Source organism: Indicator indicator, chromosome 10 (assembly GCF_027791375.1).
Source record: "Indicator indicator isolate 239-I01 chromosome 10, UM_Iind_1.1, whole genome shotgun sequence".
NCBI lineage: Eukaryota > Metazoa > Chordata > Aves > Piciformes > Indicatoridae > Indicator > Indicator indicator.
In genome coordinates, this window is record NC_072019.1 from 28551824 (window position 1) to 28577837 (window position 26014).

The 26014-nt window shown below is 47.9% G+C and overlaps 1 protein-coding gene across 2 annotated transcripts in view; it reads right to left on the bottom strand.

The window, feature by feature from the left end:
* Positions 1-26014, bottom strand: part of LRRC7 (leucine rich repeat containing 7) — a 103617-nt gene that overhangs the window by 45300 nt on the left and 32303 nt on the right. For both annotated transcript variants that reach the window (XM_054384025.1, XM_054384024.1), the window contains exons 8-13: positions 24894-25038; positions 23288-23360; positions 15389-15518; positions 13869-13984; positions 4451-4520; positions 482-581 (exon numbers count right to left, since the gene is read on the bottom strand). In XM_054384025.1, the coding sequence (XP_054240000.1) occupies positions 482-581; positions 4451-4520; positions 13869-13984; positions 15389-15518; positions 23288-23360; positions 24894-25038 (634 nt within the window). The remainder of the gene's footprint in view (positions 1-481; positions 582-4450; positions 4521-13868; positions 13985-15388; positions 15519-23287; positions 23361-24893; positions 25039-26014) is intronic.

Below are 26014 nucleotides of genomic sequence, written 5' to 3' on the forward strand. Positions count from 1 at the left end.
ACAAAGAGGTTTCTCCTGCTCAGGTGAAACCTCCTGGGTTCCAGCTTGTGCCTCCTTCCCCTTGTCCTGTGGCTGGCCACCCCCACTGAGAAGAGTCTGGCCCCATCCTCTCACTCCCCACAGGTCTTTTAGCTCTTGGTGAGCATTGAGAATATGCTTTCTCAGGCTGCTCTTCTGCAGGCTCAACAGCCCCAGGTCTCTCAGCCTTTCCTCCTTACAGAGAAGCTCCAGGCCCCTCAGCATGATGAAAAATCAAAAAGTACTTAAGGAAATGTAAACCTGACAGCCTGGGAATAATGGATTAGTGAACAGGATTCCTTTGTGTATGACAAAATCCAGACTGTCGAGCATGCACCACTGGCTTCACGTGTCAGAAGAAGATCTCAGACACAGCAGCATGCCTCAAACCCTTTTCTTCTCCCTCCTGCTGCCTAAACAAGCAGCATTCCCACCTCTGCAGGAGCTGCTGCTGGATTCTTACCTTCGTCGCTGCGGGGTTGCTGGGGAAACATGTAGTTAGTCAGCACTCTCTGCTTTGTCTCAGGGTGAGCCTCAGTCTGCAGTGGGATGAGAGCCTTGGACTGCAGGGGGAAGGCAAGACAAAGAGTGGTTGACTGGGAGCATGTCTCTTAACCAGGAGCACGTGTCTTAACTGGGAGCACGTGTCTTAACTGGGAGCACGTGTCTTTGCTAAGGTGGGATTTTAGCATTCCATGACTGGAAAATCATACAATCATAGAATTGTTTGGGTTGGAAAAGACCTCCAAGACTATCATGCCTAGCACCACCACAGCCATTCAACCATGCCCCACACTGCCATGTCCACACTTTCTTGAACACCTCCAGGGACAGTGACTCCACCAGCTCCCTGGGCAAACCATTCTAAAGCACTGGGTGCAATGCACTGGAATGCAACGGATTGGAAAGGACCTTTAAAGGTCATCTAGTCCAAGCCTCCTGCAGTCAACAGGGACATCCCTAATTAAATCAGGTTATTCAGAACCCCATCCAGCCTAACCCTGAATATCTTCAGGGATGAGGCACCCACCACCCCCCTGGGCAACCTCTTCTAATGTTCCGTAGTAAAGAGCTTCTTCCAAATGTCCAAACTAAATGCACCCTGTTCTAGTTGAAAACCATTGCCTCTTGTCCTAGACCTATATAACCTTATAGAATCATAGAACCATAGAACTGTTGATGTTAGAAGAGACCTTTGAGATCCTCAAGCACAACAGCTCACCTAGAGCTCACTGTCTCAACACTGCTGCTAAGCCACCACTGCTAAACCACATCCCTCAGCACCACATCCACACATCTTTTGAGCACCTCCAGAGATGGTAACTCCACCACCTCCCTGGGCAAGCCATTCCAATCCCTGAGAACCCTTTCAGTGAAGAAACTCTTCCTAATATCCAACCTGAACCTCCCTTGGCATGTCTCTTGTAAACAGTCTTTCCCTAACTTTCTTGTAGGCCCCTTTAAGCCTTGAAAGGCCACCAGAAGCTCTCCCTGGAACCTTCTCCAGGCTGAACAACCTCAATTCTCTTAGCCTCTCTTCATAGGAGAGGTGCTCCAGTCCTCTGATCATTGTTGTGGCCTCCTCTGGACCCTCTCCATCAGAGTTAACAGAAGATTAACTAAAAGAAACTTCTTCATGGAGTAAAGCAAGTATCAAGTTGGTGGAGATAACTCTTTTGGGTTTTTTGATTCCTTTTTTTTCTTCCATTTTTTTTTTTTTTGTTTCCATTTCTCACTTCAATTCCTGTAACTCCTACCAGGATCAACAGCACACTAAACATCAGAAATGCTGACCATGTGTTGAGTCCCACCAGTGAGGAAGCTGAAGGACCAGTGGGGCAGAGCTGTGACTACCCATTTCAAACATCCACCTTGGGGCTGAGATTTAGTTCAAGCTAGGGCTAACGAGGAGGAAATTCCCACCAGCTTTTAGGTCACCTGAGGGTAGATTTGGTGCAGTCTAGACAGTGGAGGATTTACACTCTGTATAATCAGGTGTTGATGTTGGCTTTTACTTCAAGTGCTGATATTTTATTATTGCATCTAGGAGGCGCTGGCATCGTTCATGGAAGAGAAATTAATCTATGCTGGAGTGAGTGGCACAGTTCATGGGCTAGAAATTAATCTGTGCTGGAGTGACTGGCATATAGACTAGAAATTAATCTATGCTGCACCACAGAAAAAGTCCAAGTGCTGAAATCACATTGTGCATTTCACTGGAAATGTATGTTCTGTGGTTGGGCTGGGGAGCTATCAGATGTTCCTTTCTTAATGGAAATGAGGAGGGGGGTGAAGAGAATCCTAATTAAACACATTAAGATTTCCACATTGTTCATTATTATCCCTCCCACCATTTCTCCGCTCCCTTCAGCATTAGATTTCTTTTTGCTTAACTATAAAGCAAGAAGTACATTTAAAGAGCAGTGCAGCCAGCATGTGCCAACATCAACCTACTGACTGCATCTCACCCGGCTTTGCTAGGATGTGAGAGTATGGATGAGTGGTGGACCAGGAGTCAGCAGGACCATATCTGACCATGGGATTGTTCAGCTTGAGTCCCAGCAGGACCATATCTGACCATGGGCATTGTTCAGCTTGAGTCCCAGCAGGACCATATCTGACCATGGGCATTGTTCAACTTGAGTTCCAGCAGGACCATATCTGACCATGGGATTGTTCAGCTTGAGTTCCAGCAGGACAATATCTGACCATGGGCATTGTTCAACTTGAGTCCCAGCAGGACCATATCTGACCATGGGCATTGTTCAGCTTGAGTTCAAGCTGGACCATATCTGACCATGGGATTGTTCAGCTTGAGTCCCAGCAGGACAATATCTGACCATGGGCATTGTTCAACTTGAGTCCCAGCAGGACCATATCTGACCATGGGATTGTTCAGCTTGAGTCTCAGCAGGACAATATCTGACCATGGGCATTGTTCAGCTTGAGTCCCAGCAGGACAATATCTGACCATGGGATTGTTCAGCTTGAGTCCCAGCAGGACCATATCTGACCATGGGCATTGTTCAGCTTGAGTTCAAGCTGGACCATATCTGACCATGGGCATTGTTCAACTTGAGTCCAAGCAGGACCATATCTGACCATGGACATTGTTCAGCTTGAGTCCCAGCAGGACAATATCTGACCATGGGCATTGTTCAGCTTGAGTTCAAGCTGGACCATATCTGACCATGGGCATTGTTCAGCTTGAGTCCAAGCAGGACAATATCTGACCATGGGCATTGTTCAACTTGAGTCCCAGCAGGACCATATCTGATCATGGGCATTGTTCAGCTTGAGTCCCAGCAGGACCATATCTGACCATGGGCATTGTTCAGCTTGAGTTCCAGCAGGACCATATCTGACCATGGGCATTGTTCAACTTGAGTCCCAGCAGGACAATATCTGACCATGGGCATTGTTCAACTTGAGTCCCAGCAGGACCATATCTGACCATGGGCATTGTTCAGCTTGAGTCCCAGCAGGACCATATCTGACCATGGGATTGTTCAGCTTGAGTCTCAGCAGGACAATATCTGACCATGGGCATTGTTCAGCTTGAGTTCAAGCTGGACCATATCTGACCATGGGATTGTTCAGCTTGAGTCCAAGCAGGACCATATCTGACCATGGGATTGTTCAGCTTGAGTCCCAGCAGGACCATATCTGACCATGGGCATTGTTCAGCTTGGGTCCCAGCAGGACAATATCTGACCATGGGATTGTTCAGCTTGAGTTCCAGCAGGACCATATCTGACCATGGGCATTGTTCAGCTTGAGTTCAAGCTGGACCATATCTGACCATGGGCATTGTTCAACTTGAGTTCCAGCAGGACCATATCTGACCATGGGATTGTTCAGCTTGAGTTCCAGCAGGACCATATCTGACCATGGGCATTGTTCAGCTTGAGTCCCAGCAGGACCATATCTGACCATGGGCATTGTTCAGCTTGAGTTCAAGCAGGACAATATCTGACCATGGGCATTGTTCAGCTTGAGTCCCAGCAGGACCATATCTGACCATGGGCATTGTTCAGCTTGAGTCCCAGCAGGACCATATCTGACCATGGGCATTGTTCAACTTGAGTCCCAGCAGGACAATATCTGACCATGGGCATTGTTCAGCTTGAGTCCCAGCAGGACCATATCTGACCATGGGATTGTTCAGCTTGAGTCCCAGCAGGACCATATCTGACCATGGGATTGTTCAGCTTGAGTTCAAGCAGGACAATATCTGACCATGGGATTGTTCAACTTGAGTTCCAGCAGGAAAATATCTGACCATGGGCATTGTTCAACTTGAGTTCTAGAGGTGCAACAGCTGATCATGGATATTATTAACCTTGAGTTCAAGAAGGACAACATCTGACCATGGGCATCATTCAATGTGAGCTGAGTTAAAGAGGACAATAAGAATACTGAAAGTCATTACCTGGTTGTCAGAAAGCCACAAAGCTGCAAGTTCTTTAAGTTTGGTAAAAGTGAAGGGTAAATTCTTCAATCTGTAAAGGAGAAAATATTGGAACACTGTGAATCCTTCATCTTGACAAGAGTTTCCTTTAAACGTTGGACTGTAGTATGGTTTATCTTGATCACACTGAACTTGCTGCCATTTCCTATCTTTATTTTCTTTCATTTTTAACTAAAATCTAATATTTTATTAAGGGCATTCTACATTAAGAGTGACATCTGTTATCTGGAAGTACTGAAATCACAGAATGGTTTGGGTTGGAAGGGACCTTAAAGATCATCTAGTTCCAACTCCCCTGCCATGGGCAGGGACACCTTCCACTAGCCCAGGTTGCTCAAGGCCTCATCCAGCCTGGCCTTGAACTCCTCCAGGGAGGGAGCATCCACAACCTCCATGGTCAACCTGTTCCAGTGTCTCACCAACCTCACTGGAAAGAATGGCTTCCTAATCTCCAGTCTAAATCTCCTCTCTTCCAGCTTCAATCCATTCCCTCTCACTCTATCACTGCAAGCCACTGCAAAAAGTTCCTCCTCAGCTCTCTTGTAGCTCTCTTCAGGTACCAGAAGGCTGTTCTAAGGGCTCCCTGGAGCCTTCTGTTCTCCTGGCTGAACATACCCAACTCTCTCAGCCTGGCCTCCCAGCAGAGGGCTTCCAGCCCTCCCAGCATTGCTGTGGCCTCCTCTGGCCCCACTCCAACAGCTCCATGTCTGCTGTGCTGAGGACTCCAGAGCTGGCCCCAGCACTGCAGGGGGGGATCTCAGCAGAGCACAGCAGAGGGGCAGAATCCCCTCCCTGCCCCTGCTGCCCACACTGCTGGGGATCAGTCCAGGACAGGGCTGGCTCTGGGCTGGCACAGTGCATGGTGCCAGCTCATGTCCAGCATCCCCCCCACCAGCAGCCCTTCTGCAGAGGGCTGCTCTCAAATACCTTCCCGTTTTCCTAAGAACACCTTCTGCTGATTAGGACATCTCTCCAAGCGACCCAGCTTGCCCTGACTGTGCCCACCCAGAGTCCTCTGTGACAGAATCTGCAGCTAAAAGCCTGCAGAGATCAGAGCAGTTTTATGTGCCTCTGCATCTTTAAGCCTGGGTTTAAGGCCAGAAGGAAGTCAGGAGTGGCTACACTACCTGAAAGCCAGTTTTCAGTCCTCTCTTATCACAAAATAAATCCTGCAGTGTGGATTAGTGCAGGATGTGACTTGCTTTCTAAATTCAAGTGATGAGTTGGAGTTTTAATAGAATCCTAGAATCAGTCAGGGTTGGAAGGGACCACAAGGCTCAGTCAGTTCCAACCCCCCTGCCATGCCCAGGGACACCTCACACTACAGCAGGCTGGCCAGAGCCTCATCCAGCCTGGCTGCAAACACCTCCAGGGCTGGGGCCTCAACCACCTCCCTGCACAACCCATTCCAGGCTCTCACCACTCTCCTGGGGAAGAACTTCTTCCTCACATCCAGCCTGAATCTCCCCACTTCCAGCTTTATTCCATTAATAGTTAACATTGTGCTTCTCCAAATGTTTTATTCAGAGCTTTTTCTTTTTTTTTTTTTCCCCTGTATAAAGAGAGATTTTTTTTTTTTGCTTTTCAGCTGATACTTTTAGAATCATATAATCATAGAATCAGTCAGGGTTGGAAGGGACCACAAGGATCAACCAGTTCCAACCCCCCTGCCGTGGGCAGGGACACCTCACACACCTTACACTTCAGCATTCAGCAGCTGTAACCTAAGTTTCAAAACTACAGAGAAACCTTTGTCTGGAGCAGGTCACTGGGGATGTGTTCAATGCACTCAAGGTAAGAAGTGTAGAGAAAGGGAGAAGGAGAATTGCTAAGCATGCTTCAGAAACGATGGGGTTGCCATGCCCACAATCAAGTGTTACAGTGTGCTTTATTTTACCTCTTCTTTGCCTCTAAGCCTGGATACCTGCTGTCCAAGGGCTAATTCTAAGCTGTCTTCAAAAGACAAACATCTCAAATTAAGGATCAAAGAACAGAGGAGCTCAAAATCATTTCTGGCTTGGGTGAGTTTTCCACCAAGATGAACCTCAGCCTCTCGTTCCAGTTGCAATTTGGTGTTGCAAGCTTAAAATTGCTTTTTACATTGTGCACTGGAGGAACATTTGTCCACCTGCACATAAAAAAAAAAACCACCCACACAAACACTCTGACCTTCACCAGCAATAGAATTGCCAAGTGACTTTGCACCTTAGCCACCTTCAGCACAAGGTCCGTGGTAGCTGTCACTTGCTCTCTGTTAGTTTCACCAGGAAAGGTAAACAAAAAAATGTTTTCCTAGCTTCATCAGCCAAAACAAAGGAATGCTACAAGCAAAAAAATGATCATAGAATCCTAGAATCAGTCAGGGTTGGAAGGGACCACAAGGATCATCCAGTTCCAACCCCCCTGTCATGCCCAGGGACACCTCACACCACATCAGGCTGGCCAGAGCCTCATCCAGCCTGGCTGCAAACACCTCCAGGGATGGGGCCTCAACCACCTCCCTGCACAACCCATTCCAGGCTCTCACCACTCTCCTGGGGAAGAACTTCTTCCTCACCTCCATTCTGAATCTCCCCAATTCCAGCTCATAGCAGAGGAGCTCCAGCCCTCTGCTCATCCTGGTGGCCCTTCTCTGGACACCTTCCAGCATCTCCAGATCCCTCTTGGAATAGAGGCTCCAGACCTGGATGCAGTACTCCAGGTGGGGTCTCAGCAGAGCTGAGCAGAGGGGGAGAATCCCCTCCCTTGCCCTGCTGGCCACACTTCTCCTGATGCAGCCCATCTTACCAGGAGAAGAAAAGACCTATCAGGGAACAATCTTCTCCTGAAAGGCTCAGGTCATCTTAGGACTTTTTTTTTTTTTTTTCATCTATCTTAGAATCACAGAATCGTAGAATCACAAAAGGAAGGGACCCTGAAGATCAATTAGTTCCAACTCCCTGCCATGGGCAGGGACACCAGGTTGCACAAGGTCATAGAATCATAGAATGGATTGGGTTGGAAGGGATCTTTAAAGGTCATCTAGTCCAGCCCCCCTGTAGTCAGCAGGGGCATCCCCAACTAGATCAGGTTGCTCAGAGCTCCATCATTGAATCATAGAATGGTAGGGATTGGAAGGGACCTCTGGAGATATCATTGAGCCCAATCCCCCTGCCAAAGCAGGATCACCCTGGGCAGGTCACAAAGGAACATATCCACATGGGCCTTGAAAGTCTACAGAGAAGGAGACTCCACAACCTCTCTGGGCAGCCTGCTCCAGGGCTGTAGCACCCTCACACCAAAGAAGCTTTTCCTCACGTGGAGGTGGAACCTCCTGTGTTCCAGTTTCTGCCTGTTGACCCTTGTCCTATCTCAGGACACCATTGAAAAGAGACTGGCACCATCCTCCTGACACCCATCAAACCTGATCTTGACTGTCTCCAGGAATGGAGCTTCCACCACCAGCCTGGGCAACTTGTTCCAGTGTTCCACCACCATCACAGTAAAGAACCTCTTCCTCATGTTCAGTCTAAATCTTAGAATCATAGAATCCTAGAATCAGTCAGGGTTGGAAGGGGCCACAAGGCTCATCCAGTTCCAACCCCCCTGCCATGCCCAGGGACACCTCACACTACAGCAGGCTGGCCAGAGCCTCATCCAGCCTGGCTGCAAACACCTCCAGGGATGGGGCCTCAACCACCTCCCTGCACAACCCATTCCAGGCTCTCACCACTCTCATGATGAAAAACTTCTTCCTTATGTTCAGCCTGAACCTCCCCACTTCCAGCTTGATTCCATTCCCCCCAGTCCTGTCACTCCCTGACAGCCTAAAAAGTCCCTCCCCAGCTTTCTTGGAGCCCCCTTCAGATCCTGGAAGGCCACAAGAAGGTCACCTCAGAGCCTTCTCTTCTCCAGACTGAACAGCCCCAACTCTCTCAGTCTGTCCTCATAGCAGAGGAGCTCCAGCCCTCTGCTCATCCTGGTGGCCCTTCTCTGGACACTCTTAGGAGCTGTGGGTGAGATTCCAGGTGCTGAGCCCTGGCCAGCAGCAGTACAAATAGGGAAGGTGCTTTCTCTTGCAGCTAAGGAGAAGCTAAAACTAAAAGAAAGGTTACTTACCAGTAACCGATGCTCTTTGAGAAGTGTAGCCCAAATGTACATTCTAACAATTCTACCTCTCAATCACAGGACTCAGACCTGGAAGGACTCTGAGGAGAGAGGAGAAGACAAATGTCTCTGTGGACTACACATGGTGAAGAACACCGGTTGCTGGTAAGACAGCACTTGGGTTTCTGCTCACAGCTTCAGAGAATGGGTTGGGTTGGGTTGGGTTGGAGGGGGCCTTAAAGATGATCCAGTTCCAACCCCCATGCCATGGGCAGGGACACCTTCCACTAGAGCAGGTTGCTCAAGGCCTCATCCAGCCTGGCCTTGAACACCTGCAGGGAGGTGTTTTCCTTTGCAGGAGTCCCATGTGTGCTATCTGCAGTGCCTGAATGCAGGCAGCTACCCCCAAGCACTCATTACATGGTGGAGGTCTCCAGATCTTTCCTGCAAGCTGTAGTTGCACAGCTACTTTAGCAGCTGCTCCATCCTTGAAGCACTGGAGACAGCCTTGTACCTGGCAAAGGCAAGGATGGTGGTGCTACAAAGGTGATGAGGGGACTTTCCAAGAAAGGCTGAAGGACCTGGGTCTTTTTAGCCTGGAGAAGCCTGAGGGAGATCTTCTCAATGCTTATAAATACATCAAGGGTGGGTGTCAGAAAGATGGGACCAGTCTTTTTCCAGTGGTGCCCAGTGACAGGACAAGAAGTAATGGGCACAAGTTTGAGCATAGGAAGTTCCCTCTAAACATGAGGAGCAACTTCTTTGCTTTGAGGGTGGTGGAACACTGGAGCAGACTGTCTGCTGGACTGGAGAGGTGGTGGAGTCTCTGTCTCTGGAATCATTCTAAACCCACCTGGATGCTCTAGTTGAACCTCCTCTGGACATGGGGTTGGACTCGATGATCTCCAGAGGTCCCTTCCCACCCCTATCATTCTGTGAAGAACCTTCAGGAATCTGCATAGCAAGTACCTGTGGTCAAAACTTCCCTGGCTGCAGAGTCAGAAGTCACCTAAGCTCTGCTCAGTTGCACACCTTAGGCTAGACCACAGACTACAGCTTAGCAACTTGACAGCAAGTCAGGATTTAACTCATCAATGAATATTTGAAGAAGGGCCTGGAACTAAAACTGCTTTTGGTGTGTTAAGATCAGCAAATTCCAGGAGGGCCTTCAGAAGATATGGAACAAGACCAGAAGTTAAGGTCACAGTGTTGTAAATGCACTGGAGAGGGACAGCAAACTCACCCTCCTTTGAGCAGAATGTGTCCACTCACAAAAACCTGAGATTCTCATTAGCCTGGCTGGCAAAGAGGTCTATGTGAGGTCTGCCTCCTTCCCAAAAGACATTTGGTCAGGACTTCAAACTCCTCAAATCTCCCAAAAGCTGAGTTCCATACCCAGAAAAACATCAGCTAAAGCAAGTGAGGGAAAGCTCTGCTCTTCCTCTTTCCATGCTACACCACAGTTGTCCATCACTCTGCAGAGAGCAGACTGCAAATCTTCCACATGCCCTGGCAAGACAAGTTCAAGGCCACCAACAGCCCTGCACTCTACGTGGCCTGAGCCAAGTGCATTCCCCATGCCACGAGAAACATCTCCAGATGGACATTCGTGGTGGCATTTTGCACTAAACATCTGAGTAGCCCAGCTCCTAGTGGAGAAAGTCACTAGGAAGAGGCTAACGGATACCCAAGTGCACCATTTACAGTCACAGCTGTGGACACCACGGGTGAAATCTGGCATGTGACAAAGCAGAGGGAGATGAACCACAGTAGATAGATCCTTGGTGGCAGATTGTGTTCCCTTTATGAAACTATCCATCCATGATGAGCAGCATGGATTGGCAGTGATGGTGACCAAGTCTGTTCCCTCTGCAAGGATGTGCAAAGATGCATGAGCAAGTGGACACCTGCCAGAATGGATGGGAAATCCCTTCTGGTTTGAGGAGGAGAAAGTCATAAAGGACCAAGCAGATAAATTCTACAATGGTGTCATAGGATCACAGAATGGTTTAGGCTGGAAGGGACCTTTCAAGGTCATCTAGTCCCCTGCAGTCAGCAGGAACAGCTGCAACTAGAGCAGGTTGCTCAGAGCCCCAGACAACCTGACCTGGCATGGTTCCAGGGATAGAGCATCTACCACCTCTCTGGCCATGGTCTCCCCACCTTCAGTGTCAAACCTTTCTTCCTTCTCTCCAGTCTGAATCTCCCTCCTTTAGTTCAAACCATCCCCCCTTGTCCTGTCACAACAGGCCCTGCTCAAAACTCTGTCCCCAGCTTTCTTCTAGACCCCTTTAAGCACTGAAAGGCCACCAGAAGCTCTCCCTGGAGCCTTCTGTTCTCTAGGTTGAACAACCCCAACTCTCTCAGCCTGGCCTCCCAGCAGAGGGCTTCCAGCCCTCCCAGCATTGCTGTGGCCTCCTCTGGCCCTGCTCCAACAGATGTAGGGCCACCAGCACCAAAGAGGGTGTGGGAAGGATAGCAGCTGAGAGATCCTGCCCAAGAAACATCACATCATTGGGATGCTGGTCCTGTCATTACCTTCCTCCATCACCACAATCCTCTCCCATACCTGGGCAGCTGGGGAGGAAGGCAGGTGGGGCAGGACTGCTGTTTTGGTGGCATCCAGCTGTCAGATCAGCTTGGTGGAAACTTTGCCTGCTCTTACCACCCACTCTGCCTCCCACTCTGCCTCCTGCCAGCAGTGAGCCACCTTCTTGCTCTCTCACCTCAGCAGCATTGCTCATAACTGGTAATTGCACATGAAGTCATGGGCCTGAAATCAGCAGCTGACCTGGCTGGAATGCAATTTGGCCAGGAAAAGGGAAAGAAAGACCAAAACCCCTCAAGGAGTCGTCTTCTTCCACAACTGAAGGTTTGAAAAGCTTGGCAGAGTGATCCAGATGCTGGATCACTGAGCTAAACCAGCTCAGGCTGGTTTAATGTTCTAAGGAAGGTACTCAGCTGCACTTTCAACTCCTTCAACTCCCAAGAGGTCCTACACCAGCACTGTCACATTACCTCCTCATCCCTACACTGCCACCACATCTGGCTGGGCAGCAACAAGGTGGAGCAGCTGCTAGAAATATCCATCTGAAACTTCATCACACTCCTGACAGGCTGCTTTGACCTCCATCACTAGTGTGTTCAAGGTCATCAGACACCTGAACAAAACCACCCCAGGACTGGACAGGAGAGGGCACATGGATGTAGGAACAGCAAAGGGAATAAGGTCTGCCTCTGGCAGAAAGAATGGCAGCTTGAGTGACTCTCAAGTGTTGCCTGGAATACAACTGCATGGAATCATGGAACTCTTCAGGTTGCAAGAGATCTTTAGAGATCATGGAGTCCAACCCTTACCCCAGCACTGCCAGGTCACCACTAAACCATGACCCTCAGCACCACATCTCCATGGCTTTGAAACCCCTCCAGGGATGGAGACTCCACCACTGCCTTGGGCAGCCTGGGAGAGGTCTTGACACACTTCAAGGGGAAGAAGTTGTTCCTCATGTCCTAAACCTCCTCTGTGGTGACTTGAGGCCATTTCCTCTTGTGCTGTTGCTTGTTCCTTGGGATAAAAGACCAGACCCCACCTGGCCCCAACGTCCTTTTGCAGAGGTGTAGAGAGCCAGAAGGTCTCCCCTCAGCCTCCTTTTCCCAGGCTGAACAACCCCAGTTCCCTCAGCTGCTCCTCACCACACCTCTTCTCCAGACCCTTCACCAGCTTTGTTACCCTTCTCTGGACCTGCTCCAGCACCTCAATGTCCTTCTTGGAGTCAGTGGCTTACAACTGAACCCAGGTTTTGAGGTGCGGCCTCACCAGTACAGGGGGATAATCCCTGCCCTGGTCGTGCTGAAGTGAGATGGGGGTTGGTTTCTCCTTCCTAGTACCAGGTGGTAGAATGAGAGGAAATGGCCTCAAGTTGCACCAGGGGAAGTTTAGGTTGGATATTAGGAACAATTTCCTGGCTGCAAGAGTGGTCAGGCACTGGAACAGGCTGCCCAGGGAGGTGGTGGAGTCACCATGCCTGGAGGTGTTCAAGAAACCTGTGGCCATGGCACTTTGGGATATGGTTTGGTGGCCATGGTGGTGTTCAGTCAATGGTTGGACTCAATGAACTTGGAGGTCTTTTCCAACCTGAACAATTCTATGATTCTGCAAGAGGCCCAAGATTAAACTGTGGGATTTGGACAGTTTCCACACAATCCAGATTGAAGTTTAACTTCCCATTCTGGTCCACACATCATCTATTTTGTGGTCCACAATTGCAACGCAGAAAGTCATCTAACAGCATTAAGGAAATTATTTAAAACCAATATATGAGAAGGATTTCTACATCACTTAGAATAGAATCCTAGAATCAGTCAGGGTTGGAAGAGACCACAAGGATCATCCAGTTCCAACCCCCCTGCCATGCCCAGGGACACCTCACACTACAGCAGGCTGGCCAGAGCCTCATCCAGCCTGGCTGCAAACACCTCCAGGGCTGGGGCCTCAACCACCTCCCTGCACAACCCATTCCAGGATCTCACCACTCTCCTGGGGAACAACTTCTTCCTCACCTCCACTCTCAATCTCCCCACTTCCAGCTTTATTCCATTCCCCCCAGTCCTGTCACTCCCTGAGAGCCTAAAAAGTCCCTCCCCAGCTTTCTTGGAGCCCCCTTCAGATCCTGGAAGGCCACAAGAAGGTCACCTCAGAGCCTTCTCTTCTCCAGACTCAACAGCCCCAACTCTTTCAGTCTGTTCTCATAGCAGAGGAGCTCCAGCCCTCTGCTCATCCTGGTGGCCCTTCTCTGGACACCTTCCAGCATGTCCAGATCCCTCTTGGAATAGGGGCTCCAGAACTGGACTTCATCTTACATCTTCTGCTCAGCCTTCATTTCAACAACAAAACCTCTGGCAGTGACTCAGACATATGTGGAAAGTCCTTCCCCTAATTGTTTTGCTGAGTGTGGATGATAACTGCTGGGAACAGAGTGGTATTTCCACACCATAGGCTGCACTGCTGACCAACTGGTGGTTTTGTGCTTCTAGTGGACCTGGAAGGTTGTTTTATTTTATTTTTTTCTCTCCAGTTTAAATAAATTAATTTTTAATCTATTTGGTGTATCTAAAAAATATTTTATATCAAACTATTTACATTCCCTTCCTATATACATTTCATTTATATTTCTATTTCAAGTATATTTTATATCCACCTATTTCTACCAAAACTGAAAAAGAAGAGTTTTAAGTGTTTTGCTTTGTTTCAATACATCCTTAAAATGGGTCAGAAAAATGCAGTGAAGTTTACCTGTTGTCACTCAGATTTAACACTCTCAGCTTCTGCATCTGCCCAATTTCATCAGGAAGGAATTCCAGCTTGTTTGAGCGCAGGGACATCACCGTCACGTTCTTACAGCTTCCAATCTGGAGGGATGAAACAAAACCCCAAAGGTGTCAGGATGCCTTCTCCCGCACCATTCATTATTGCTAAGGTTTTAGCTAAGGGGGTAATATTTAGTGTTTTGCTATCACCAAAAGCAGGAAAACACAGAATCCAGTCAGCAAACGATGCCCTCCCTTGCTCACTGACATCAGGGCAATGCCAAGGGTTACCTGCAGTACTCCTCTGAGTGATGTGCTCTTCTTTACAGGAATTTACTCATTTACTGCTTTTACTATTTTGAGTAGAATGTGAGAATTGTTTGGGTTGGAAAAGACCTCTAAGATCATCCAGTCCAACCATCAACCCAACAGCACCATGACCATTAAAACATGTCCCAAAGTGCCATGGCCACACATTTCCTGAACACTTCCAGGGATGGTGACTCCACCACCTCCTTGGGCAGCCTGTTCCAATGCCTGACCACTCTTGCAGCAAAGAAATTGTTCTTATCTGAACAAACCTAAATCTCAGTCTAAATCTCAGTCCAAATCCAGATGCAAATCCACTCTAAATTTAAATCCAAATCCAAATCCAAATCTGAATCCAACTCTAGATCTAAATATTGCTATTCCAATCTAAATTTAAATCCAAATCCAAATCTGAATCCAATTCTAGATCTAAATCCAAATGCAAATCCAATCTAAATTTAAATCCAAATCCAAATCTGAATCCAATTCTAGATCTAAATCCAAATGCAAATCCAATCTAAATTTAAATCCAAATCCAAATCTGAATCAAATTCTAGATCTAGATCCAAATCTAAATTTAAATCCAAATCTGAATCCAATTCTAGATCTATATCCAAATCTAAATTTAAATCCAAACCCAATTCTAAATCCAAATAAAAATCTAAATCTAAATCCCAATTCATGTCCAAATTTGAATCTAAATCTTATCCAAAGCCAAAATCTAAATCTAACCCCAAATCCAAATCTAAATCCAAGTCTAAACCACCCCTGGCAAAATTTGAGGCCATTTCCTCTCTTTCCATCACCTGATACTAGGGAGAAGAGGCCAACCCCCACATGGCTCCAGCCTCTTTCCAGGGAGCTGTCCCCTCAGCCTCCTTTTCTCCAGGCTGAACAACCCCAGTTTCCTAAGCTGCTCCTCACCAGCCCTGTTCTCCAGACTCCTCCTTGGAGCGAGGGGCCCAAAAGTGAACCCAGGATTTGAGGTGCAAGCTCACCAGTGCCCTGTACAGGGGACAATCACACCCACAGTCCCCTCAGCAATTCCTGAGGGGGAGTAGGTAAGAGAGTTTTGTCCATCCCCACGGTGCAGAAGGACCAGCTTTAACAGCTGCTTCCCCTGAGCAGAGCTGAGACCTTGGCCCTCTCACAAACCACTTTAACCTGTCATTTAACAAAAGAGAACCAGCTTCTCACTTCTCTGGGCAGCTCAGGCAGGAAATTCTCATCCACAGCCAAGGTCCTCAGGTTGTGAAGGTAGCCGATGGTGGAAGGCAAGGACTCCAACTCATTACAGCTGCAGTCAAATTCTTCTAATAAAGACAAACTGCAATTGTAAATACACTTGTTAGATGCTGTGCAAGGAGCAGAGAACAGATACCAAGTGCAAAGTGTTGAAGCACCACACTGCCACAGACACCATGCCCTGAAGAAGAACACCTTTGTTGCAGATCTCCACTGAAGTCCAGAATAATTTTATTTTAGGAACTATTATAGAATCACAGAATGGGTTTGAGTGGAAAAGATCTTAAAGATCATTGAGTCCAACCATTCTCTAACTCTGCCAAGGCTGGTGCTAAACCACAGCCCTCAGCACCAACCATTCTCTAACTTTGCCAAGGCTGGTGCTAAACCATGTCCCTCAGCACCATTATCTTTGAAACACCTCCAGGGATGGGGATTCAAACACCTCCTTGAGAATCCTGTTCCAGTGTTTGAGAACCCTTTCAGTCAAGAAGTTTCTTCTCTTGCCCAATCTAAACCTTCCTTGGTGCAACTTGAGGCCATTTCATAGATTCATAGAATGGGTTGAGTTGGAAGGGACCTTCAGGTCATCTAGTTCCAACCCCCCAGCCATGGGCAGGGACACCTCCCACTAGACCAGAATGCTCAAGGCCTCATCCAGCCTCATCTCATCCTATCACTTTCCTGGGGCTAAGAAACCAATCCCCATCTTTTGTTGTGTGACCCATGACAATCATCAACACTCCCTTCTTCTGCTGCCCCTTTTCTTCTCCACACCTACTACCTTCTTCTCTCAGGGGCTTTAATTATGACTATGGCAATTAATTATTTCTTCCTCAGTGTTTGCTACTCTCCTGTCCACTGCCTTGGTGCTCAGAAGATTGCTTGTTGTTTTTTTCTTTCCCCAACTGTTTTGGTAGATCCTCTGTGAAGTTCACCTCTGCTCCTCCATGTTTATGTGAGTCACAATGGCAGGACTGGGCTATGTCTAACTTACCTTTATTCCAGTTTCTTAATTAGAAGTAGTCTTTCAGTCTTCAAATTTTATGAGACATGAAACCAGAAATAACTCTTCCTAACATGGACTTCTCAGAACTTTCCTCTAATTGCTGCATTTCAGCAGAGTGAAAAGCCACAGTGAGTCATAGAGTGATTAGTGACAGAAGCGTGGAAGGGCTCCAACAGCTCTGCCAGCTTTTGGGGACAGATTTTCTTTAAAGCAAGCTTTGGTTTCACCTCCAGTTATTGCAAACTCGATACAGAACAATTCAGTAAGGTTAAAAAAAAAAAAATCAGTGGTGTCCAGAGAGGGGCAACATTGCTGGTGAAGGGTCTAGAGAAGAGGTTTGGTGAGGAGCAGCTGAGGGAAGTGGGGTTGTTTAATCTAGAGAAAAGAAGGCTAAGGGGAGACCTTCTGGCTCTCTACAACTCCCTGAAAGGAGGTTGGTGCCAGGTGGGGGTTGGTCTCTTCTCCCAAGGAACAAGCAACAAGAGGGAAGGAACAGCCTCAAGCTGCCCCAGGAGAGGTTTAGGTTGGACATGAGTTGTTAGAGGTTGGAATGTGCTGCCCAGGGAGGTGGTGGAGTCACCATCCCTGGAGGTGTTGAAGAGGGGATTGGACGTGGCACTTGGTGACATGCTTTAGTGGTCATGAGGTCTTGGGTGACAGGTTGGACTTTGATGATCCTTGGGGTCTTTTCCAACCTTATTGATTCTGTGATTCTATAAGGAACAATTTCCTCCCCCAAAAGGTTGTCAAGGCCTGGCCCAGGCTGCCCAGGGCAGTGGTGGAGTCCCTTTCTTCATGGAGGGGTTTCAAAGCTATGGGGATGTGGTGCTGAGGGCTATGTTTTAGTGGTGACCTGGAAGTGCTGGGTTAATGGTTGGACTCCATGATCTTAAAGATCTCTTTCAACCAAAATGATTCTGTGGTTCTGTGATTCTGTGTTTACCTACTTTATACAGAGGGAAGTCTGAGGGGAAGCTTGGGGGTGGGAGAAGATGACCTTTGAGGGTCCCTTCTAACCTGATGCATTCTGTGTGATTCAATAAATGGCAAGATGCACAAAGGCTTCCCTTCACTGATGACAACCCAAGCAGAAAAGCTTGACAAGAGATAAGCTAATGGAGCCCCATGAGGTTCCCTGTGGTGATCAGAAGATCTGATGCTCCCCACGGGAAGTGCAGGAGTTTCCCCGGCAGTGAGGAACGACTTCATCAGACAACAGAACTGCATTTGAAAGAGAATGTCTGACACAGGCATTCCCAGCTGCTTCCCTTCCTGGTGGCATCAGCACCAGATACATGAAGATGGCCAGGATAAACAAAATCAAAGAATTACAGAAGGGTTTGGGTTGGAAAGGACCTTGAAAATCATCTAGTTCCAAGCCCCTGCCGTGAGCAGGGACACCTTCCACTAGCCCAGGTTGCTCAAGGTCTCATCCAACCTGGCCTTGAATACCTCCAGGGAGGGGGCATCCACAACCTCCCTGGGCAACTTGTTCCAGTGTCTCACCACCCTCAGAGGAATTTCTTCCTACTCTCACAGTCTAAATCTGCCTTTCTCCATAGAATCCTAGAATCAGTCAGGGTTGGAAGGGAGCACAAGGATCATCCAGTTCCAACCCCCCTGCCATGCCCAGGGACACCTCACACTACAGCAGGCTGGCCAGAGCCTCATCCAGCCTGGCTGCAAACACCTCCAGGGCTGGGGCCTCAACCACCTCCCTGCACAACCCATTCCAGGCTCTCACCACTCTCCTGGGGAAGAACTTCTTCCTCACCTCCACTCTGAATCTCCCCACTTCCAGCTTGATTCCATTCCCCCCAGTCCTGGCACTCCCTGACAGCCTAAAAAGTCCCTCCCCAGCTTTCTTGGAGCCCCCTTCAGATCCTGGAAGGCCACAAGAAGGTCACCTCAGAGCCTTCTCTTCTCCAGACTGAACAGTCCCAACTCTCTCAGTCTGTCCTCATACCAGAGGTGCTCCAGCTTCGATCCATTCCCTCCTGTCCTAAATCTCTTTTATCCCTCTTAACTCCCATGCTTACAATAAGATACTTCAGAAAGTGATTTTGCATTCGTCATGGATTGTCCATGAAAGCAAGCTGAGAGAAAGAGTTGTAATTCCAACAATGCAAATTTAGCTGAAAAAAAAAATAATCATTAACTCACTGTCTTCTGGGGCTAAATTGAGATGATTCTGGAGTTTTTGCAGACAAAAATAGGATAAGCACCTGGGGTGCCTTTTGGCAGCCACTGAAATAAGGCACTTCACAGGTCCTGAGGTAGATGAGGGATATTTTAAGGTAGATTAGTAGAGAGAGATTGATGGAGAATGAAGAGTGGCATGAGTAAGAGTAGTTCCAACTCATCACAGTCCTGTCTCACACAGCCATAGCCCTTACAGAATCATAGAATGGTAAGGTCTGGAAAGGACCTCTGGAGCTCATGGAGTCCAACCCCCCTGACAAAGCAGGATTACCTAGGGAGGTCACACAGGAATGCATCTGGATGGGCCTTGAAAGGCTCCAGAGAAGGAGACTCCACAACCTCTCTGGGCAGCTTGCTCCAGGGCTTTGTCACCCTTGCAGCAAAGAAGTTTAAACGTATGTTGAGATGGAACCTCCTTGATTCCAATTTGTATCCATTGCCCCTTGTCCTGTCACAGGGCACCACTGAAAAGAGCCTGTCCCCTTCTTCTTGACACCCACCCTTCAGATATTTGTACACATTGAGCAGCTCCCCTCCCAGGCTGCTCTTCTCCAGGTCTCTCAGCCTGCCTTCGTCAGACAGATGCTCCAGTCCCTTCCATCACTCTTGTAGCCTTTGTCGGACTCTCTCCAGTAGTTCCCTGTCCCTCTTGAACTGGGAAGCTCAGTACTGGACCCAGTGCACCAGCTGTGGTCTTGACAGGGCAGAGTAGAGGGGTAGGAGAACCTCCCTTCACCTACTGGCCACACTCCATGCACTCCCAAAGACCATTTGCCTTCTTGGCCACAAGGGCACATTGCTGTCCCATGGATAACTTATTGTCCCCCAGGACTCCAAGGTCCTTCTCCATGAAGCTGATTTCCAGCAGGCCAACCCCTAACCTGTGCTGGTGCATGGTGTTGATCCTCCCCACGTGCAGGACTCTTCATTTACTCTTGTTGAACCTCATGATGTTCCCCTTTTCTCCAGCTGCCAAAAGAATCTAAATCCTGACTTAGCCACAGCCTCTATTTTTCCATCATCAGAGAAAAGGAATTTTGCAGACCCAAGAATACAATTTCACACTTTGATATGCAGCTTCTGGCCATGTGAGATGTGGTGTAGACATACACAGAACACTCAACACCATACACTGGCTCTTGATCTACGGCACTGTTACCTGTATGTGGACCATGACCTCCCTCACAACACCTTCCCATCCAAGAAGGTGAAACATTGGTGCTCTCCTGGATCCTAAAGATAAAGCCTCCAGGCTTTGGCTCCAAGCTGGCCAAGTCCTTAATCAATGTGTACCTTCTGGTTTTACGTGGCATGTTTCATTAAGCTGGGAGTGGTGTGCCTGGTGCCTGCGGGACAGAACTCTGACAGGCTTGCCCTTTAAACAAGAGGGATAGAAGTGAGGGTGGAGCTTCACCATCAGCAGCTCAGACTGTGTGGGTTGTCACTTTGACAGTGACAGAGCCCTGGAGCAGGCTGCTCAGGGAGCTTGTGGAGTCTCCTTCTCTGGAGAGATTCCAAACCTGCCTGGATGCAATCCTGGGCCACCTGATGTAGGTGAACCTGCTGTGGCAGGGGGGCTGGACTAGATGATCTCCAGAGGTCCCTTCCAGCTCCTACCACGCTGGGATTCTGTGCTTTTATGATTCTGTGAAGTGCTTTGTGTCTCATCATGAAATTGGTCCCTGGAGGGAGAGTTCCCTCCTCCACACTGCTCCTCTTTGTGTGACAATAATACACTCTGCAGAGGGTACTAGGACTAACATTTAGGGAGAACCAGTAGGAAACTATCCAAATGGATGAGTCAGCGCAAAGAAGTTCATTTGGATGTGGGAGACTCTCTCCTCATTACATGAGAGAAGGGATTCACTTAAAATCCTAACCAATCACTCAGAAATAATGTGGAAAGAGGAGGTGCTCAGCCACCTGCTCACCATTAGGGCAGCAGGATGCAGCTCTGACATGGAATTAAGGCTTCATGACAAACAACAGTAAAGGAGTTTTCCTTCAATTTCAGAAATTCAATAATTAAGAAATACTCTTAAAGGTCTTAATAAATCACCCCTAGATTTGCTAAAGACCTTTCTGGGGAGTGTCCTGCACAGCTCTGAGCCCTCTGAGCTTTCTCTGCTTGCCAGAATTTATCACTAGACACCAATCTGTGTAGCAAAGCTTTGCCCTTTTCTGATTCACTGAATCCCTAAACTCCAGCAAGGTGGGGGGTGGAAAGGACCTCTGGAGATGATACACTCTGAATACTCTGCTAAAGCAGGGGCACCCCCAACAGCTTGCCCAGCATCACAATGCCCAGCTGGCTTTGGAAGCTCTCCAGACAAGGAGACTCCAGAACCTCTCTGGGCAGCCTGCTCCAGCCACCATCACAGTAAAGAGGTTTCTCCCCATCTTCAGGTGGAACTTTCTGGGTTCCATCTTTACTGAGCTCTCTTTCTTCTCCACGTGCCCCATGCTGGGGGGCAGGAAGGCAAATGTGGCACCTGTGGGGAGGAATGGCCAGGACAGGGGACCCTCAACTGCCCAACAGGGGATAGCACGCCACATGGGTGGCATCTGCAGGAGAAAGCTGAGGGAGCACCAGGGTCAAGCCTCTTCTTCCCTGGTTGCTGTCCCAGGAGGACTCTGTCCCTTCTGCCTTCCATCACCATCCCTGTGCTCCGGAATCCAGCTCCAAAATCCATCTCCTGAATCTGGTCCTTGTCTGCTGCTGACTTCAGGTTGGGACTTCCCAGTGCCTGCCCCCAGCAGCAGTGGTGCCTGTGGTGCCACCATTGCCACCAGGGGTTGGGTTCCATATGGGTTTGTGTCTCTGTGTTTGTATTCCATGGCATCCTTCTTCTTTCCATCCCAGCTGGTTGAGTTTCTTTCCCATCCCATCAGTCTCTCTCCCTTCCCTTTGGGAAGCAGAAAGATTCATGGCAAGCCTCTGGCACTTGTGTGGTGGCCACCCTGCCTGATGCTTGAGAATCAAATATTCTGAGTTTTCTCCCTCCAAATATCAGTTTAGACATTACTTCAGAAATAAAACAGGGAGAGGGAGAGGGAGAGGGAGAGGAATCCTACAAAAAGATCAATTCTAAAGAGACATTCTGCTAGAGAAGGAGATGTTTAGGGTATGAACTAACCCAAAGGATCACTTTTGGAGCCACATTCACATCCACCTGGAATTCTACAGTAAAGCTGCAGAGCAAGAAGCTCAGGACCCAGCAGAAGGTGACAGAATCTTACACCAGCAGTCATCTCACACCAAACAGCAGCTAAAGGGCATCATTACTGCTTCGCCTAATGAGATTCATTATGCCATTCCTGCATTTTCTGTGTCCACTTCATTGATGCTACTTCAAGGTTATAAGAGACCTTCACACATCAGAGAGGCTTTGCAGCCATTTTCTCCTCAAGTATCAAGCAGTGGCTGTTGCTATGGAAACAGATGTATTCCCCAAATACTTCTATCCCTTCAACTTACTTTCTATTTCTTTTTTTTTAAATTTTGCTGCTCTCATCATCTAAATTGCAAGTGATTCACACAGAGAAATACCTTTGTTCATTTTTCTCCCCTTTTTTTTCCTTTTTTTTTTTCCCCCTCTTGGAAAATAGGATTTCATCTCCCCACCACTGCAAGTCCACAGAATGGTGTTACTCCAGATTTCAATGTTCTCAGCTGGCTGTTGGGCCTGCAGTTCACAGCATCACAGCCTCACAGTATATCAGAGGTTGGGAAGGGACCTCAAGAGATCATCAGGTCCAACCCCCTGCCAGAGCAGCAGCACTTAGGGTAGTCTGCACAGGAATGCAGCCAGGGGGGGTTGGAAAGGCTCCAGAGAAGGAGACTCCACAACCCCTCTGGGCAGCCTGCTCCAGGGCTCTGGCACCCTCACTGCAAAGAAGTTTCTCCTCATGGTGAGCTGAAATCTTCTCTGTTCAACTTTGAACCCATTGTTCCTTGTCCTCTCCCTGTGACCCACCCAAAAGAGCCTGGCCCCCTCCCCTTGACACCCACCCCTCACACATTGAGAGACATTGATCAGATCCCTCTCAGCCTTCTCTTCTCCACACTAAACAGCCCCAGGGCTCTCAGGCTCTCTTCCCAGGGGAGATGCTCAAGTCCCCTAAGCATCCTCCTGGCTCTCCCTTGGATTCTCTCCAGCAGGTCTCTGTCTCTCTGGAACTGGGGAGCCCCAAACTGGACACAGGATTGCAGGGGTGGTCTCAGCAGGGCAGAGTAGAGAGGGAGAAGAACTTCCCTAGCCCTGCTGGACACAGCTTTCCTGATCCATCCCAGGATCCCATTGGCTCTCTTGGCCACCAGAGCACATTGTTGTTCCATGCAGAACTTGCTGCCCACCAGCACTCCAAGGGCTTTCTGTGTGGAGCTGCTCCCCAGCAGGGCAGCCTCTAACCTGTCCTGGTGCTGTTGTTATTTCTCCCCAGCTGCAGGACCCTGCCCTTGTCCTTATTAGACTCCATGAGGTTACAAAAGGATAATTCAGCCTATCTTTGCCTTATTTTTTTCAGTTAAAAAAAAAACAACCACCAAACACCAACAAACCCACCATACCTCCACAAGCAGAAGGAAAAAAAATAATCATGTTTTGGTCAATGCTGAGCATCATGAAGCTTGTACTCACTTTCCAATGGCGTTTGGCAGGATGGTGAGCTGATTGTCATCCACTTTTAACGTCGTCAGTCTTTTCAACAGCCCTGCAAACAGGTGAAGAAGAAGAGGAAGAAGCAATAAATGAATATTCCATATCAATTTTATCTTTTTTTTTTTACTTTCTGTAATCACAGAATCATCAAATGGTTTGGGTTGGAAGGCACCTTAAAAATCATCTAGTTCCAAACACGCTGCAACAAGCAAGGACACCTCCTGCTAGACCAGGTCGCTGATCGCCCCATTCAGCCTGGCTTTGAGTGGAGAATCCATAGATCATGAAATGGCTTAGGTTGGAAGGGATCTTAGAGATCATCTGCTCCAACCTCCCTGCCATGGGCAGGGACACCCCAAGCTGCTCAAAGCCTCATCCAACCTAACCTTGAGCACCCCCAGGGAGCAGGCATCCATAAAACTTCTGGGTCGCCCATTCCGGAGTCTCACCACCCTCACACTGAAGACTCAGAACGGTTTGGTTTGGAAAGGATGTTAAAAATCACCAGGTTCCAACCCTCCTGCCATGGGCAGGGACACCTTCCACTACACCAGGTTGCTCAAGGCCTCACCCAACCTGGCCTTGAACACCTCCAGGGAGGGAGCATCCACCACCTCCCTGGGTGATCTATTCCAGTGTCTCACCACCCTCTCGGGAAAGAATTCAAACTGTAACCATTTATTCCTTTTGTACAGGAGCTAAATGCCCTCTAAATGTCCATCTGCATACCAGAAAAAGCACATCAAGCAAGAACTCCTGAATTTATGGTGGAGCTGTGAAGGACCAAAATGGAGAAGAGCTATGTAAAACCAAAATGGAGAAGAGCTGTGAAAGACAGCTAGCAACATTCATCTAGCACAGTGTCATTCATTAGCAATACATTATGGAATCTTCACTGAGTTGATTCAAAACTGGGGAACTGAACAGTTCCATGTTCAAAGGGAAGCACTTAGGGAAGTGAAAAAGGTGATGATTTAATGGGCTCATCAGCTGGGAGAGACAGAAGAGAGGGAAGGATCTGAAGTGCTTCCAAAGAAAATAGAAGGGATCAAGACTGAAATGAAATATCCAGATGCAGAGGGTGATGTATCTACAAGCACTTTGCTTCCAGAATTTGTATATATTCTGAATAAGTCAGGAATTCTATGCATGCAATAGAGTCAAAAGAAGAAAATGAGCAGTTTGAAGCATTTCTTTAAGGCTTCCTTATGGAATTGCCCTGCTGCAACCAAAGGTGGTAATTGCCTTCGAGATCTTCACACCATTACCATCATCACTTATAGCTACTTTCAAATTTAGATCAGATCAATCATATCTTTCTTTGCTTATTTTCTGTATCAGAATCATCAATACCTTCTAACCATGGCTTTACAAAATGGTCTTCATGGATTGTCCAGACACAGATGTTCTAAACTCCTTTGGAATTTAATGGCAGTTCTTCTTCCAGCTATTAAAAGTCTCATAATAACCAAAAAAAAAAAAAGAAAAAGAAAAAGAAAAAAAGAAAAAGAAAAAAAAAAAGAGAGAAGACATAAATGAAACCCTTGGCTGTAAAAGACCACAAGAAATTCTGAGCTCTTCTCACCTATGGAGTCTGGCAGTTGCTGCAGCATGTTGGATGACAAGAGAAGATCTTCGAGTCCTTCACATCCTGATATGTCCAAGTCCACAGTTTCTATCCTGTTTTTTGACACATCCAGGTACACCAGCTGTTTTAACTTCCCTATAGACTTAAAAGCATGTTACAAAGTGTTACTCCAGCAGACACACACAGTTTCTGTCTTTAATTCAAGACAAACAACAGCAATGCAGGCTTAAATCCAGCTGTCTCATCAGCCTTTCACTGCAGAGTTATCTCTCTGAAGCACCAGCAGTGGTGATCTACCAACCTGCTTGTTCTGATAACTACAAAAGGAACTGCTGAGGTTCATCCTGAAGTTCATCCTGGAGCCAAAAATGGTACCTGCCTTTCATTTTGACCTGTTTCTTGAAGCAAGAGCTTCTTGTGCAGGGTGTGCAGCACAATCATTTCATTTTGACCTGTTCCTTGAAGCAAGAGCTTCTTGTGCAGGGTGTGCAGCACAATCATTTCATTTTGACCTGTTCCTTGAAGCAAGAGCTTCTTGTGCAGGCTGTTCAGCACAATCTGTCTCACAAAGAGAATTTCAGGACACCTTCTTAGGACACCACCTTAACAGCTGCACTGGCACTGCTGAGCTTGCAGCTCAATGAGAGTCGAAGCTAAAGCCTCTAAGGCATCTAGCAGCAGTACCAGACAAAGCCAGAACCTACTTTTAAGATTGCAACAGGGGTTGGAGTGTGTTGTTACTCACCATAATTAATCTACCAGGGTGAGGAGGGGGCCACTCATGTCTTTGACATGCCCCATTTAGGTTACACCAGGTGGAATGCAACTTAATTTTCTCCTGCACTCTGAAGCAGGGCATTTATTTAACTGTTGGCTTGAACAGCTACAAGACCCTAAGAAGCTTTGCTAATGAAGTGGGTTTGCAGCTAGGGATAAGGGACAGGAAAGGGAAGAAGTTACTTTTGCAATGAGTAGTGGCTGCAGGATATTCCACCTTTAGTACTTAAAGGATGAAGTTATGCTTCCACCAGAGGAGGAACAGGTTCATTTCTCAGAATGTTTGAAGGTAAGAACCCACAGTTAAGAGGCAGGGTTGTCTTAAGCAGCTGGTCTCTTGG